Genomic DNA, 18342 nt, shown 5'->3' on the forward strand with positions numbered 1-18342 from the left:
AGGGCTGCAGCCCTCGAGGACCAGGATTGCCCACCCCTGCTTTAAAAGTTCTGCATTCTTAAATTATTTCTGTCCATTCGCAGCCCATATGGACCACCCCCACCCATGCATCAGGCCCCACCCCCACAACACTACCAGCCAATTCCGCAACAGTACCAGCAACCACCCACACATCAAGCCCCGCCCACTCAGCAGAGCTCCATTCAGATACCGGTTGGATCTGGTCCTCCTAAAGTCGTCAGCACCGCCTGCATTTACCCCTCCCAGCCAGGTGAGGCACTGACTTTATTTTTTATTTATTTCACTTAAAATGCTACTTTTTATGTCCTGTTGATAATTGTAATGTATTTTAGTTTTTATGTCATAATTAAATAATAGTGTATAATACTATAAAGTATTATGTTGTAAAAGAGTTCAAGAAGGTTGGTATGAGAGTTAACTTTTATTTTAAAACATCAAAAAGTGAAACTTTGTTTATCCTTTTTAGGCCCAGTTTTGGGTCTTTAGGTAAATTTACTTGAAGCAAACTTTTTGTTTTGTATTATTTTCAAAACAAAAGAGAATGATACTTGTCAGTTTGGGAGTTTCTTCGACATTTTGTTGGATGGTGGACACAGCTCGGAGGACGATTCCGCCTGGATTTGATGAAAAAGCCAAAATTATGTGTGTCAAGTGATTTCTACTTTTTAATTTTATCTGCAGTTTCCTCCACTTGAAAAGGCTGCTTAATTTAGAAGTTTATGAACAGGACTTAACTCAATGACCAAGAGTTTTCTTTTCTCTCTTATTTTGAAAGGTGTCGAGGTCAAAACAGCTGAAAAACCTTAGAATAAGAACAAAAAACGTTTAAGTAAATGTAACCCAATAAACTTTAATCACCCCAAATTTTTAATACTTTTTAAATAACCAGAAATTGCCTTTGAAATTCTAAAATATCAAAATTAATGCACACAAAGTCAGTTAAACTCAGTTATAGTTTTAACCTTACACTTTACGCACTTTTAAAACCCCTTTTAAATAAGCAATATCATATTTAGCAGAATAATTTCAACTTAAATACTTTTTAATAAATACACATATTTAACTGTACTTTAATAAATATATATCACTCAATATGAAATGTTAAACCACATGATTTTAACACATTACATTTTAACCTGAGTGTAAACATGCTTTAAAATGTCAGTCTACAGCTTCAAAACATTTCAATTTAAAGCTCACTGGCTCCTTCTTCTGTTTTTTTTTTTCTGTTTTTTTTCTTTCAAACTTTAGTCCTGCAGTGCCTTCTCCAAAGATAAGATTCTCCCAGCATTTCTTTTACACATTTTTGCTCCTTGCTGCTCAGTGAGTGAATGCCTCCAAGTTTCCTCTGATCATCAGATCATTTCCAACTGGTGCAAAATGTTTGCAGCCTCCTGGCTGGGAGACACACCCAAACCTGCACTCAGTCAGAGAGGGGCAGAGCCTGAAGCTCAACAATGTGACTTTTTAGGCAATTTTACATGTTGACAAACCCTACCTTGCTGTACATGACCTGTTACCTTAAATGCTCCCCACAAACAGTAATTTGGTTTTCTGCCTTTGCCTCTGAAAAAGTATTTTTGTTTTTAAACCAAAGATCTACACTGAATCATGGCCCTTAAACCAAGGTACATAAAAAAATGTGCAAATCATTATGTCAACAGGTACTGCCATGTAAAAACTGCACTGTAAAAAAAACATTTTATCATTACTTTGTATTGCCTTTTTATTTCATTTATTAAAAACAAAAAAGTATAAACAATTATTTAAAACCCAAGATACATTAAACCATGAATGAAAAAATCAGAGAGAAGAAAACAATCATATCACATCTGCCTCTTGTCTTCAAAATTAATTTTCAAGATAATACTTTCATCATTTTCAGACTCCAGACTCAACAATTTGCAATATTTGCAAATAAAAACAAAAACAAAATCAAGTTCTTCACATCTTATTCCAACAACTGTTTGTAAATGCTATGTAATATAATTATTTTAATAAACTAGCTTTTATCATCTTTTTAAACCATAAATTTTTCTGGAAGTTTTAATATCAATATCAAGATTATGCCATAAACTTATTTCACAACAATACAGTATTGTATGGAAAAGCATTGTAACATAAACTTTTGTATTGTATCTTATGATTTGTTGATGTACATCTAATACAAAATTATTTGTTGGTTCAATGTAACGGTAAATGGCCTTAACTTGTAAAACACTTTATCAAGTCCCTAAGGATTCACATTGCCTTTTTACATAATATATTATTTTAAAATAATTAATTTTTATTTTCTTTATCAGTTCCAGCTCTTGTACCACCCCAGCCCCGCCCACCAGCCGCCGCCCCAGCCCCACCTTTTGCTGCTCCCGCCTCCTCCAACAGACCGCCGTGGGTGACAGACACCAACTTTGCTGATAAGTTCGACCCCAGTAAGACTACTACGACCACCACCTCCATGAAGGTGCAGCCGCTGCCCCAAGCAGCTCCTCCACCGCCGGCATACATCCCCAACCCTTCCCCTGCGGGACCTCTTGCTCCGAGCCCCGCTCCTATCACTCCAAGCCCTGCTCCTTTCCCTCCTGTAGCAAGGGGCGTAGCCCAGAGGGCGGAGAGATTCGCCGCCAGCAGTCGTACGCCTCTGTGTGGAGCGTGCAACAGCATCATCAGGTAGTGACACCTGCTGAGGTTACATTTTACAACTATTATATTTGTTCTGTTTCTTTAAAAGTATTTAGCTTTTCTATCTATACCAGGGGTGTCAAACTCCAGTCCTCGAGGGCCGCTATCCTGCATGTTTTAGAGGTTTTCCAGCTCCAACACACCTGAATCAGTGATTGAATTAACTCTTCAAATTGGGCAGAAGCCTGTTAATCACCCAGCGATCAAAATCAGGTGTGTTGGAGCAAGAAAACCTCTAAAACATGCAGGATAGCGGCCCTCGAGGACAGGAGTTTGACACCCCTGATCTATACAGTAATCCCTATTTAAAGTTTTTCACGTTACAAAAATTTATTTTCTTTGAGTTGCATATTACATCTGTATCATCAACTCAAAATTCCAGAAATGTTTCTTATTAATAATTCATTTAAGTGCTTGTGTAAATTATTAGTCATCCAGGACACGGAAAATGATGGTTACACACCTTTCACAATGGAGAGTGGTTAGGGTCTTTGTTTGCCTGGTTCACAAGATATGTTTTGGTCACATGCATGAAGGTTTGAATTAGAAAGAAACTGACTGGGTATATGGCTTAGTCCTGCACTATAAGTTTTGGAGAGCTTAAATCTGAGGCCTCCTGCTTTGTTTTAATCTGTTTTTTCTTGTTTGACACAAATGGCTTCCTTTAATCAAGACAACTATCTAAACAACATGCAGCGAAACAAAACAGGGAGAAGAACAAATGTGAAAACATTGTCATCCATATGTTGCTGGAGTATCTGAGAATCAGTGTGTAGACATCAGGGATGATGTTGCAAAGGCACGTCAACCAAGACAGCCCAGCAACTTCCAGAGCTTCAAGGAATTCAGGGGGATCTCATGTAACCCTGAGGCCTTGCTGCCACAGAACCTTTTAATAACTGTAGGGGTTTTAAACGCTAGAATTCTGAAATGGATAATTTGTGAATATATTTAAATATATTATATTTAAATATATTATTCCTCGAGGCACCACATTCTTAATTCGATCAGATATTGACCCAGGAAAGAAATGAAAAACTGTAACTCTATTATAATCAGTCTCAGAATAAATTTACCCAAATTGATTTATGAGTTCTTGTCTTATCAGAACCAGAATATCTTCATCAAGACACAAAAATGAGATTAGCTTATGTTGGCACGTTCCCCACGGGCCATTTATTTACAGATTAAATGTATTTACAACTATGGCATGTAATGAATGAATAATGACATGTTTGAACCAGGTAAAAAGCTGAGAGAGTTTGTTATCACGAGTGAAGGAACAAACAGACAGACAAATAAACAAACAAACATGTAAACAAAAATAAACACGGAGAAGTGAGTTTGAGGCTCTGAGTGAGGTGAGGTAAGCTATTTTAGCTGTGGTTTTTAACTAGGGGCCCCTAGTTAAATTAAGATCGAGAAAAACGTTTAGCTTAACAAATCTCCTGCAAAGATAAAAATCAAATTTACATCTGAGCACCTGTGTGTTTCACCAAGACAAGTGTTCACCTTTACCCTTTTGTTCTGCTGATGGCGGTACCAGCAGGAGCGTCGGGTGAACCAAAGGATCTCAGGTGATGTTTCCCAAAGAACTGCTTCAGTGTAGTGGCCGTTCAGACACTCAGGGTGTCTTTTATCTGCTGGTCCTTCAGTCAGAAAGGGGTTTTCTCTCTGGTGACTCGGAGTCTGGTCCTTCACAGGTGGCTGTAAGACTTTGATTTGATCTTCACTTTGTAGAGAAACGGACTAAAACGACGGATGAATTATCATTAGCTTATTTGACTTCTATAAATCAAAACTCAGAGACTGAGTCGAAGTATGATGAACAAGCTGTACGGATCAATCAGCGGTCATCATAGCGGTCAGTCATAGAAACAAGTGAAATCTAACCAGAAATGATTATTTATATGCAGGAAAATGCTACATAACATTGGTGACTTCAAACCCAGTTATGGACAGACCAACAATCCCTGGACTCAACCTTCCTCCACAGAGGACATGCTGGTAGGATTAGGAAGGTCCTCAAGTATTTATTTCACTACCTGACATCATCACTGGTTGAGGTCAGTAGCACCCCACCTCTACTACTCAAAATGTTGGTAAAGCTACTTTCTCCACCTCAGCCATGATTTGCCAGAATTTTCTTGAAGCTGATCCAGAGACTGTCCAAGATCTCTCACATCTGACCTTTTTCCTCGGCCCACTGATACCTCTCAGCTACCTCTCGAGTCCTACCAGCTAACAAGGCCCAAAAGGACTTCTTCTTCAACTTGATAGCCTAGCTCAGGGAGGCTGCCTGGACAATACAAGTGCAGAGCAAGGCCCACTCCGACTCAGTCTTCCCCTCTGGTGGGATGCAGTTTAAGCTTTGTTGTGGGTGTCTGACACGTTCTTCTGAGAGGCATTACCAGTAAACTCTTACAACATGTTTGATTCTACTGGGTCTGTTTATCATCTTTTCCTGACATAATCCTACCCATCACCAGGTGCTGATTAATTCACAGCTTAGCTCCACTCTTCACCTGAATGTCTAGAACATACAGCTGCAGATCAAATGACATGATTACAAAAGCTGTTATCTATCTGCAAGAGTGTCCTGGTGCCACATGCACTTATGGATGTCCTTATGTTCAGACAGGCTTTTCCTTCCAATCATGCCCCTCCAGGTCCCACTGTCGTTACGAAGGTGGGCATTGAGGTCCCCCAACAATATAATGAAGTCCCCAGCTTGAGCACCTTCGAACACTCCCACCAAGGACTCCAAAATTGCCCGTCACTCGGAACCAAAGTTTTGGCTCATAGGTACAAACAGTCAGTACCCGTCACCCCACTCTAAGGCACAGAAAAGATAACCTCTCATCTTCCAGGGAAAACTCCAATGCATATGGGCAAGCCAGGGGGCTATAAATAGACCCACATGAGCCCAGAGCCTCTCACCCTGGACAACTCCAAAATTGAATAAGTTCAAGTTCAGTTTATTTATATAGCGCCAAGTCACAACATATGTTGTCTCAGGGCACTGTACATAAAGGTCCAGCCCTACTCAAGGAGATTGGTTCCAGATCACACACCATGCATCAAGGTGAGCCCCACTGTATTTAGTCGATACCCCTTTTTCAGACACACCAGTTCAGGCTCCTTTCCCACCAGAGAGGTGACAATCCATGTCCCAAGAGCCAGCTTTCAGCTGCCACCCACAGCTTTATTCACTGACTTGTATGGCCCCTCCAGCAAGTGGTAGGCCCACAGGAAATCTTACTAATGAATCTTGTTCAGGCTGGGCCTTACGGCTATTGGTGTCTCTAATGATCTCCTCCCCCCAGGCGCCAGGTAGCCTATGTTCAAGCAAGTGACACTGAGCTCCTTGATGTCTTCTGTCCAGTGGTGGGAACAAGCCCGCTAAAGCGCAAATCCGCTAATTGCGAACCTAAATATTTTGTTTGCGCTTAAGCGGACTTACTAATTTTTATAATTCATAAGCAGATTTGCGCTTTCTAAAATTAAAATGCAGCACTGCTAATGACTAATTATCTACCAGATCTATCCAACAGCACTCCTCCCAGATAAACACAGTTATTGGGAAGGTATACATCAGGGATCATCAATTACAGTCCTCGAGGTCCGCAGCCCTGCATATTTTACATATTTTCCCTTCTCTAACACACCTGACTCAGTCAGTGAATTACCTCTTCCAAGTTCTGAGGAAGCCTGATAATCATCTATTCATTCAAATCAGGTGTGTTGGAGCAGAGAAACAAGTAAAACATGCAGGACTACGGACTGATGATCCCTGGTATACATCCTTGCGTACTGTTGCTTTCGGCCACGGTTCTAATTTCCCACAATGCTTTGTGTCTGCTTACGTAGCAGGAAGGCATTCGCAAAAACAGTAAACGTTTGTAATCCATACTAAAATTTTGTATGTATTGATTTATTTTACTTGTAGGGGTTTGGGGTATATTCTAAAATGGATAATTTGTAAATTATTTAACTACGCAAATTATCTTACCTCGAGGCACCACATTCTTAATTTGGTCAACAATTAACCCAGGAAAGAGACGAAAACCTGTAACTTTACTGTAATCAGTCTCACAATAAATGTACCCAAAATCGTTTGATGAGTTCCTGTCCTTGTCAGAACCAATAATACTTTATCAAGACACAAAAGTGACATTAACTTATGTTGGCACGTTCTCCATGGCCCATTTATTTACAGATTAAATGTATTTACAACTATGGTGAATAATGAGTGATGACACGTTGAACCAGGTAAAACTGACAGAGTTTGCAATCTCACGTGAATAAACAAACAAACAAACAAACAAACAAATAAAACAAACACCGAGAGGTGAGTTTGAGGCTTGGAATGAGGTGAGGTGAGTTTTGCTTTTAGCTGGTTTTTTTAACTAAGGGTCTTGGTTAAATAGAAGAGAAAAATCGTTTAGTTTATCAAATCTCATACAAAGATAAGAATCAAATTACATCTGAGCACCTGTTTGTCACCAGGACAAATGTTCACTTTTACCCTTTTGTTCTGCTGATTGCCGTACCAGAAGTAGTCGTCGGCTGACCGAAGGATCTCAGGTGATGTTCCCCAAAGAACTGCTTCAGTGTAGTGGCCGGTCGGACATTCAGGGTGTCTGTTCAGCTGCTGGTCCTTCAGTCAGAAAGGTGGGTGGTGAGCTGGTGACAATGGGGTCCGGTCCTCCCAGGCGGCTACAAGACTTAATTTGATTTCAACTTTGTAGAGAAAAACGAACTAAAAACGACGCATGAATTACAATTAGCTTATTTAGCTTCTATAAAATCAAACTCAGATGTTGAGTCGATATTAAACGTTGGTTGTTCGTTCAACCCAGCGGGAGATGCAGAAGGGCCACCATCCTGTCCAGTCCATGGGGAGGGGCTGGCAGGAAGGGCCTCTGCTGAGCTTCTGGAAAGCTGTTTCTGGCTTCTGATGTTGAAAAACACTCTTTCGCTGTCGGTCTTCTTCTGTTTGGTCTTCTTCTTCTTCTTCTTGTGGGAAGCTGCACTAACTTTTAAAACCTGTTATGGGCGGAGTCAAGGTTTTAGTTGGCCAATAAAAATATTACACCTTATACAGGAAAAGTTTTTTAACAAATCAAATCTGTTTTGGAGGGAAAACTTTACTTCAGGACAAAGAAAAAGGGAGTGTTTTAGTTTAATTATCTTGCATCTGATTAAAAGGGAGAGACGTCTGCTTGCCTCAGTAAAATAAGAGTGTCACACTTAATTATTAAAATTCAAGTCCTAAGTTTCTAAGATCATGGAATAAAACACACATCTTCTTCAGGAAAACATTTCATCAAAACAATTAGCACCACACAGTTACCACACTGAGTCCTTAGTGGGCAAACAGTTAAAAAGAGAACATAGTAGAGCTTCAATAGGTTTTTTAGTTCTTTTCTGTAAGAAAAATGGATTGGATGACATTCTTTGCAATAAAACAGAAAACATTAGATACACAGATTCCTTTATCTTTTCTCCTTTTTTCACATTTAATGAAGAATGTAGGTCCTTTGTTCTCAGTCACTGAAGAGTCTGTTTAAAGGCATTTATGATCCCTTTGAAGAGGAGCAAACAGACAGTCCTGTGCTTATGGGGGATGGAAGCAACAGAACTTGTGGGGGTTCGGAACAGGAATGTGGCAGTTCTTATCTATAAACAGTAAGGCATCAGGACGTCTGGTGGGAGTTTGTGTAAGAGATGTTAATTTGAGCCACAAAGGAAGTTCCATGCAAAAGTCTTTAGAAATAGTCTGAAGTTAAAGTGGGGGTTTTCTTCCTCTTTGAGCCGTTATCATAGGAACAAGTGAAATCTAATCAGAAATGATTATTTATAGGCAGAAAAATGCTGCATACTTTACAATTGGAGCTCCTTTAAAAAAAAATAAAGTTTAAACGCTGGAGCTCAAAAGCAATCGGCCAACGGTGTTAGAGACTCAGAAATTATTTAAAGATGTTGTGCTGGTGAAGACTGACATCTAGTGGTCAACAGGACCAACTACATGGAAAATGTCCTAATCAGGTAGGAAAAAAACAAAAAGAAAAAAAGTAGGTCCTCTGGATGGGTTCTTCTTTAGTGAAACGTTTTGTCTCTCCTCCAAGAGACTTCTTCAGTCTGATGAGTTTCATGTGAACTGGAAAACTTTAAAATCAGAGCTCTTTTTTGAAGGGAAGATACTTGTTTCCTGTTCCCCGTGCTTTCGTTTCCCGTCAGTCTGTCATGTACCCAGAATGCATCACTTCAGTTTTCCAATAAACAGTTTTAAAATTACTTTATTGATGCTTTTTTAATGAAAAATCTACAACAAACAAAAGAAAAAGACAAAGAAGCAGCCGAACCAGCAATCCTCAACAACTTTTTAAAGAATCAGCTGAATTAGCAATCCTCAACAACGTTTTAATTGTTACACCAGGAGCCAAAGTTCTGTTTCAGGGAATAACATCCCAGCAATCAGCGGTTGTAGGATTAAGTTGTAAAAGAGTTCATACACTGCTAGTTGGCAGTGTTGTGCAAATATTGTTCATGAATTGTCTGCTAGTAAGTGTCAAATTGAACTTGTGCTTTAAAATTTGCTTCCGCTAGTTTTCCTACAGCATAAGTAGTTTTGAAGTTGCAAACCTAAATATTTTTATAAGCGCTTTAGAAATTGCGGAGCTAATTTTTGGATTAGCGCTGCCCACCACTGCTTCTATCAATGTGCTGAATATACAGTCCTCATATAAGCTATTACCTTATGATGTAAATATCTTTTATTTATCATTTCTCTGTGATTCCTTTAAAAGACAGGATAAAGTCAGACCTGGTGACAATGATGAAAACTTGTCACTTCCTGCTGGATAACAGGACCAACATATTGTTGTCATCCTCAGGGGTCCCTTCCTGGTGGCTCTCGGACGGTCCTGGCACCCTGAGGAGTTTAACTGTCACTACTGCCACGTTTCTCTGGCGGATGTCAGCTTTGTGGAGGAGCAGAACAATGTTTACTGTGAGAACTGCTACGAGGAGTTCTTCGCTCCGACCTGCGCTCGCTGCAACACCAAGATCATGGGGGTGAGGCGATGACATCGAACACCCTAAGTGTGTGTCAGGAAGCCGATATTTTTACTGTGTTCCTGAATGTAACATAACTCTAACTCCTACCTAAGTAAAGGTGAGAGGAGCTCATTTTGAATGTTGAGAATAAAAAAAGAACAATGGGCCTCATGCAAGAACCGTTCGTACGCACAGATTTGTTCTTAAGTTGTGCGTACGAGTGATTTAGGAGAATTTGTGGCATTCACCAATGTTTTCGTATTCTAAGATTTTCTTCAGATACGAACAAAATTCACGAGTGGTCCAGACCTGTCGTATATTTTATGAGCAGTCAGTCTGCTGTTATCCAGACGGGTTTTCTTCACTAATAACTTTATATTTTGTTAGTTTGAAGATATTTTGAGTTGAAAATATATCACACTCCATAATTATGTTGGCAATAGGCTATTCTGCTTGAATTAGAGTTATAATTTTAAATGTAATAATTTAGACTAACAATATAAATTGTCCGTTCGTCCGTTTTCCACCGCTTATCCGGGATCAGGTCTCGGTGGCAGCAGCAAAGAGACCCCCTCTCTCCAGCGACACCTTCCAGCTCGTCCTGGGGGACTCCGAGACGTTCCCAGGCCAGAGGGGATATATGATCAAGTCCTGGATTTTCTCCAAAGTGCCAGACTTATTTTGAAAACATTTTAAAAGGCTTATTTCAAACCCGCATCTGAGACCACCTGCACCCGTGCAGCACGCGGGGGGTGGGGGTGGGGGGTACGGTGCGCAGCGTTGCGGCTTCTGAATAAATTAAAATGATTTAACACAGTTGTTTATACTTTTAGCAGCTCTTTTTATCCCACAGCTGACCTGCTAAAAATGACAGATTTTCTTTTCTTGATCTCTGACAGACGGACTTCAATCTCTGAACTYGTAAAGTTTTTATTTTTTCAGTTTTCGCTGTCATTTTTCATGAATGAACACTTCCTGATATCTGAGGCAGGAAACATAGCCTTAAATGGTGTTTTTGGGGTGGTAATTATGCTAATCTCCTCACGCGTGCACGAGCAGCTGGACAGAACAGGTGGAATTTACGCAGCTCATTTACGCACGTTTCCTGAAGATAGAAGAGTTTGTTGAATCTGACGTGACATGTTCGTACGAACCCTTTGTACGAACAAAAGTAAGAGAAATTTAGGATAAGAATACGAACATGTTCTTGCATGAGGCCCAATGTACTGTATTAACTATCTCGTGGCCACGCATTAATTTTTTATTTATCCAGTGTCACCGAGCAGGCTCTGTAGAAGGCTCAAATCAATGTATTTTTAATTATTACATTGTTTATCATCAAAGAATGTGTATGTGGGGTTTTTTTTTTGTTTGTTTGTTTTTATTTGTGTAATTGAGGTTTGTTTTGTGACCGTGTGTTACAGGAAGTGATGCACGCTCTGCGGCAGACGTGGCACACCACCTGTTTTGTGTGTGCAGCCTGCGGCAAGGCATTTGGAAACAGCCTCTTCCACATGGAGGACGGAGAGCCGTACTGTGAGAAAGGTACAAAGTTTGAGCCGTCAGGTTCAGGTTGTTCTTTAATTGGAATATTGGGGGGGAAATACAGTCTGGGCCAAATGAGTGGACTTCAAGACTCATGGTTCCAATCAGGAAATAAATGGTTTGATTCCTTTTTCAGAATCAGTGTGTCCTTAAACAAAACATTAAACCCACGAGTCTTTCTAAGTGATGTGAAAAAACGGTCTTGACTTTAAGGATCAAACCATCAAAAAGGTCTTGCAGTGATTGTCCTTCAGCTCCAACAAGATGTTTAAACTAAAGTCATTTTTTCTGGTGAAATGATGGAGTTATAGCTGCTTTGATCAAACATCATGTCTGATCTGTTTGTTCTTGTGTTGCGTAAGACTCAGCAACTGAAGCTAACTTTAGCTCAGTATTTGTAAATCTGACAAAGTTAACGCAATAGGGTAGCAGGGGGAAGGAGTCTCCAGAATGTCTCAAAACATAAAAAAAATTAAGCGTTCAGAATACTCTTTCAATCTGTGCACATGAAAATAAACTGATTTTTATATCTTTGATGCTCAAAATGTGACAACTGGTCGAACCAATCCAGTGAGACTGCAACTGAAAATCTGCATATTTTTCTTTCAATTTTGATTTACTAACTAATATTTAACAGTCGCAGTCCAGTGAGACATACATTTATAGTCAGTTATCTGATGGTTAATCACTTGTAGATGTTTACAGTTATTACTTTTTGTCAAAAAAAAATCTGTTTGACAGTTTATAAAATATTCTAGTGGCAAGCACACACAGATATATTATTTCTTATCTTCACCCTTCAACAGCAATCCTGGAAAATGATAAATCTTTGTTCAAATAAAACAAATACAAATCAACGGGGGAATGTCTGTTATTTAAAGCAGAAACATGTCTGCATAAGAAAAGAAAAATAAAGGGGTGGGGATCAGTGGGTAATAATCAAGTCAAAATGTCTCAGTTTGTCAGGGAGGTTAGAGGTTCGACTTTATGGAGTCCACATCGATCTTATATCAGAGTGATGTAGCCTTCAGAGCTTTTGGAATGAAACATGCTGGTAATATAATAAATAAAATAAACCCTCGTTTTAGATGGTGCACTTGGATTTTAAACATTTCAATTTTTGTGGTGGAGAAGTTGAAGAATGTCTGTGTTTGTGTCAGATTACATCGCTCTCTTCAGCACCAAGTGTCACGGCTGCGACTTCCCGGTGGAAGCTGGAGATAAGTTTATCGAGGCTCTGGGCCATACCTGGCACGACACCTGCTTCGTCTGCGCGGTAAGAACCACAAACCCACCCAAGAGCTTGTTCAGACCCCTTTAAGTACCCAGACTAATAACACAGTTTAGCCTTAATATGCAACTTCTCTATTCTGCTAAAAGTTATTGATTTTGACATTTTAAAACATTTAATTTTCTGTGTTCATCACATTTTTCACTTTAGCATGTCGCTATTTTGTTACAGACGCAATGCATTCTGGGGATGATAATGCCTCTTGAGACTAACAAACAGAGTCAAGGCTAAAAAGCTAATATGTGTGACATTAAATTTATATTCTATTAGTTTCTATGTTCAGCAAGGGCCGAGTGGGTAATCGGGAGAATTGGGACGATTCTCACTGGGCCGCATCATTAATGGGCCGGTCCACACAGGTTAGGAGATGCTGCCGGGTCAAACTGTTCATTACTGAGTAAAAATTAACAGGAAGAGACCAGGTTGGGCTTAAAAAGTCAGGTTGAAGAAAGGAAAGGCATAACTGGAGGAAGGCTGGTGGGCCGCCAGGCTTTACATTACTCCCCGCCAGGTTAAACCTCGTTCTTTTTCTCAGAGCTGACGTCGCCCGCAGAGCATGTGCTAAAAATAACAGTCACAATCGTGAAGCTCATCATAATGCCTCTCAGCGTGCAGTCATCATCTGTAAAGTCTTTAGGGTCAACAATTCTTTAAAAAAAGCACGAGATGTTGTTCCAGCAGCAGCTCGTGGGGCCGACAGAGACGCACAGCTCCTGGTCTCTGTCACAGGCAGCGGCTGTCTCAGACACACACACACACACACACACACACACGCACGCACGCACGCGCACACACACACACACACACACACACACACACAACTGTCTCCCAGCCCCTCCTCCCTGGAACATTAACCCTTAGGGCACAGAAAGCAGCAAAACCAATTGTTTTCAATTATTGGAAAATGGTTTTATATTCATTACATAACTGATATTTTATAAGAGTTGGAGTCCTGATTACGTTTAATTCAGAAAGTACTGTTTATTTCATTATTATTAGTTATTTTAAAGTCAAATAATTTGATTTTTAGTGAGGGTTTTCTTTTTTTTCCAACTGATTTGCTGAATTGTGACAAAATGTGTCTAAAAAATAAATGAAAAAGTTGATGATGGAGTAAAACAAGAAAGGAATGATAATAATGTGTCTTTTTAAGTCTAATATGTTTTCTTTATTCATTAGGTTATGTCTGTCCTGAAAATTAAATAAAATATGATCTGTAAAATGTCATTCGTAACATTAAATTGACAGAAAACAGTCCTGAGGTTGGACCAAGTTTTTAATTTTTACCCTTTTGTGTAGCTGAGTTTGACACTCCTGCTGTAGATTCCTGTAGTAGAGGAAGTTGTTATAGTTTTTGTTTACTTAAATGTCAAAACGTTCAATTGGGCCTTTGTTTACATAACCATACAGTTATGTGTTTTTTAATCCGAATCAGTTTTATTGCCATTGTCAATGAACAGTATTCACAGACTAGGAATTTGCTTCGTGTAAAGGTGCAATAGGTATCAAATATAACAAAAGAAGAAAATACATAAAATAAAGGAAAAATATAATAAAATATATAAAACATATGTACACCAGTTCAATACAGTAATCAGAACAGACAACATATTTGGAGTAGTGCGGGGCGGCTGTGGTGGAGTGGTTAGGGGAGTCGTCCTGTAACCGGAAGGTCGCTGGTACGATCCCCCGTCCAGCCGTCTCAGTCGTTGTGTCCTTGGGCAAGACACTTCACCCACCTTGCCTACTGATGGTGGTCAGAGGGTCCGGTGGCGCTGGTGCATGGCAGCCCTGCCTCTGTCAGTGTGCCCCAGGGCAGCTGTGGCTACAGTGTAGTTTGCCATCATCAGTGTGTGAATGTGTGAATGTCTGTTAGTGTAAAGCACTTTAGTGTCGCAGGAAGTACATCCTCTGTTGGGCCTTCTTGATGAGGGAACTGATGGTCGGCTCCCACTTGAGGTCCTGGGTGATGGTGGTGCCGAGGAACCCGTAGCAGGCTACAGTTGTGATGGGGGTCTCGTTAAGGGTGGGGGTGGGGGGGCAGAGGGGCTGTGGCCTTTCTGAAGTCCACAATCATCTCCACTGTTTTCTGGGCACTGAGCTCCAGGTTGTTGCTGCTGCACCAGGTCACCAGCCGGTCCACCTCCCACCTGTAGGCAGACTCATCACCCTGATGAGCCAGATGAGGGTGGTGTCATCCGCAAACTTAATAGAGTCATGGCTGGAGGTGCAACAGTTAGTGTACAGGGAGAAGAGCAGAGCGGAGAGAACACAGCCCTGTGGAGATCCTGTGCTTATAGTCTGTGTGTCCGAGACAACTTTCCCCAGCAGACATGTGCTGACTCCTGTCTGTCAGCAAATCTCCACCTGCAGGTGGAGTCAGGCACGTTGAGCAAAGAGAGCTTGTCCTGGAGCAGAGCAGGAAGGATGGTGTTGAATGCAGAGCTGAAGTCCACAAACAGGATCCTAGCATAGGTTCCTGGTGAATCCAGATGCTGCAGGATGAAGTGGAGAGCCAGGTTTATGATGTAATCTACAGACCTGTTGGCTCTGTAGGCAAACTGCAGAGGGTCCAACTGGGGGTTGTAGATGGACTTGAGGTGGGATAAAACCAAATGTTCAAAGGTTTTCATGACCACAGACGTGAGAGCCACAGGCCTTAATATTTATTCCTCATTATTTATAATTATTTACCATATTACAATACAAAAATATTATATGCTAGTGCTACATTTTTGCCTAATTTTTTATATGCAAAAATATTGGGCTGGTCTTGACCATTAAACTCCCGGGCTGAAAAGTTTCCCCACTCCACCCCTGATGTTCAGCACAATACATGGTTTAAAACGATCAGATATAATGTTTATTAGCCCCAGAGCTAATATTATTAGCTCAAGAGCTAATGCCTTTAAGCTACTACGGTAATAAGTATGTGACGTTAGCTCCCAAGCTAATAGCATAAAAGCTAACAGGCTAAGCTGAGGTTCTCCTTCCATGAAGCAGCTCTGTTGTCCTCCATCCTTTTTTTAATGTTCAAACTGGACAAATATCTCAGCCTTGCACCGTAGGACATGCATTATCATATACCCAGAATGCTTTGCGGCGTAAATAACATGTCTGGCTTCAATTTTTTCCTCACGGCTGCTGTCGATGCAGGTCTGCCACGTGAACCTGGAGGGTCAACCTTTCTACTCCAAGAAAGACAAACCTCTGTGCAAGAAGCATGCTCACGCCATCAACGTGTAAAGCGTCACCTCGCCGCAGGTCAACCAGCTCTCACACCAGTGCGTAAACCAAACGCACCCTGGATTCCTGCGTATAATTATTCATGTTTGTTTAAAACGATGCTGCCTGATGATTCTGCTTCCAAACAGGAACTCGTGCTGCTCATCACATCAGCTGAACTGCAGCTTTTTCTTTAAGTAATTTGTGTTTTTTTTTTGTGATTAAAATAAAATATTGAGAAGAACGTTGGTTTATATAGAGCCAGCAGTAAAAAGGTTTTTAACCAAAATAAGTTTGTAAAGTCTGATCATTATGCAGAAATAATTCAAATAAATTGGTGTTAAATCTATTTTAACGCAGTTAGATGTGTAAATTCTACATTATTTTTGTGGATAAAATACACTGAGACAAATTTTGTGTGTATTTTATAAATGAAAGTGCCATTTTATTATTTAATAATGCATGAATCGTTAATGACACCATTTTTATTTTCTCATTTTTATATGCAGTTTTAAACTTTAAAAAGACACAAACTGATCATAAATAAATTTTCTAAAGTTGTTACAAACACGGCAGGACGGTGGCGCAGCGGTTAGAGCTGTCGCCTCTCAGCGAGAAGACCCCAGGTTCATTTCCTGGTCTGGGGTTTTTCTGGGTGGAGTTTGCATCATCGTCCTGTGCATGTGTGGGTTTTCTCCAGATACTCCGATCAACACAGACCAATAACATGCATGTTAGGGTGACTGGTAACTCTAAACTGTCTCTATCGGTGTGAATGGTTGTCTCTTTGTGTCCTTGTTATGAAAGAGTCTGTTTTCTTTTTTTAAAGTTGAAACCACCTTTATTTATTTACCGAGACACAGACTGACCTGTTTATGTGCCTGTTTGACTTGTTTAGATTTTTTAATGCTTCCTTTTTATTATTTATGTATTTTAAAACTAAATTTTATTACAATTAGAAGAAACCTGCAGCTCCTCTGAAATCCACACAAACTGAGTTTATTTCAAGCAGCAGATTGAAGGTTTTTACTTTACAGAGACGTTAAATGTTTTGTTTATTGTCTGTATCTGAACGGTGAGGCAGATCCAAACTTTTAAGCAGGTTTAACGTCAGCTGACGAACTGACTCGTAGGTAAGGGAAACTTTTGATGAAGGCGACGTTCCTCTCACAGTTTATTGCAGCTGCTCCCAGGGGCGGAGCCAGGGGGTGACCAGGGTGGGGGGGGTGTGGCCACGACCATCATGGAAAACATCTTTGACCAACCCAACCACCAGTTATTTCTATACGCAGAATGTTTATTTCAACTGAAATCCAGTAGATAATCGTCATCGTCGTTTATGGTGGTCATAAATCTGGGTGTGACCAGTGGTCCCAGTCAGGCAAACCCCTACAAATTGTCTGTCTCCGCCACTGACTGCTCCACCTGAACAGCATAACCTGCTCAGAAAAGACATCAAATATTTTTATTGTTTTAATACTTTGGCTAATTTTGACTGTAAAACTTGTATTTATTGTGTTGTGCATTTTGTTGTCTGCGAGTGGAGTCATCTTTTCTCCAGTGGATCTGTTCAGGTGAGGCTGCTGCAGAGTGATGATGATGATGATGATGATGATGATGATGATGATAGTTAATGAACTTAAAACCCCTCTGATTTCACCTGCACACAAAAGCTTCATATTTGGTGACTCTTCTGGTTGTCCGGGGGTGATTTTGTGTCACCGAGAACCTTTGGCTTGATGAATGTGATTTTTATCTTTGGCTCGACTGTAATTTTGTAACTTTGGTCAAACTGTTTGCATCCTTACAGCTCGAATGTTCGCACATTCAGTTCACGCTGCAGAACTTCAGAACATGTTTCCTTGTTTTGGTTTAAAAAAAAAGAAAAACATTTGTTCCAGGTCGTGAAACAAAAAGCAGATATGAACGAGAGACTGAATTGTTTTCTTAGACAATACTGCTCAGCAGAAAATTTAAGACGTGATGAAGATCCGTAAATCCAGTGTTTGGTTTGGAAACACAGTAATATTTTGCAGTAGTTTGGGGAAATGAAGGTTCCATGAGGTTTTAGTGGAAAAGCTTATCTTCCTCCTAAGAAGGTTCTTGAAAACAGCCAGCTGTTGTTTTGTGTCTTGAAAGAACACTTTGTGGACGTCATGGTCCAGAGGAGGACTTGGGTCAGATTCATGACTCAGTGGAAAGGTTCTGTCCTACATGGATATGATGAAAGTGTGAGATACAGAGAAAGCTCATGGATGAACAGAAGAGGTTGTTGTTGTTTCTGTAGCTCTGTTCTGGATAAGCAGAAGATGGACGGATTATTGATTAGCTTCCATTCTCTTATTATGGATTTTAGCAGCATCTAGTGGACAGTGAAGGGACTGCAGCTTTTTTTTTTACATTAAATTAAAGTGTATCTTACACCCCCCCCCCCAAAGATAACTCCGCCCCAAGGCGAAATTTGAAAAATGCATCAAAGTGGGTAGGGGAAGGGGGGTTAGAGAGCGGAGGTGTGG

General features: G+C 40.3%; 1 protein-coding gene across 2 annotated transcripts in view; it reads left to right on the forward strand.

Moving 5' to 3' along the window:
• Nucleotides 1-16249, forward strand: part of LOC106525824 (LIM domain-binding protein 3) — a 99051-nt gene extending 82802 nt beyond the window's left edge. For both annotated transcript variants that reach the window (XM_014020169.1, XM_014020168.1), the window contains 6 exons: nucleotides 84-271; nucleotides 2325-2691; nucleotides 9603-9783; nucleotides 11190-11310; nucleotides 12471-12586; nucleotides 15758-16249. In XM_014020169.1, the coding sequence (XP_013875623.1) occupies nucleotides 84-271; nucleotides 2325-2691; nucleotides 9603-9783; nucleotides 11190-11310; nucleotides 12471-12586; nucleotides 15758-15847 (1063 nt within the window). In that variant the 3' untranslated portion in view covers nucleotides 15848-16249. The remainder of the gene's footprint in view (nucleotides 1-83; nucleotides 272-2324; nucleotides 2692-9602; nucleotides 9784-11189; nucleotides 11311-12470; nucleotides 12587-15757) is intronic.
• The last annotated feature ends 2093 nt before the right edge of the window (nucleotides 16250-18342 follow it).

Source organism: Austrofundulus limnaeus, unplaced genomic scaffold, assembly GCF_001266775.1.
Source record: "Austrofundulus limnaeus strain Quisiro unplaced genomic scaffold, Austrofundulus_limnaeus-1.0 Scaffold243, whole genome shotgun sequence".
NCBI classification, from domain to species: Eukaryota; Metazoa; Chordata; class Actinopteri; order Cyprinodontiformes; family Rivulidae; genus Austrofundulus; species Austrofundulus limnaeus.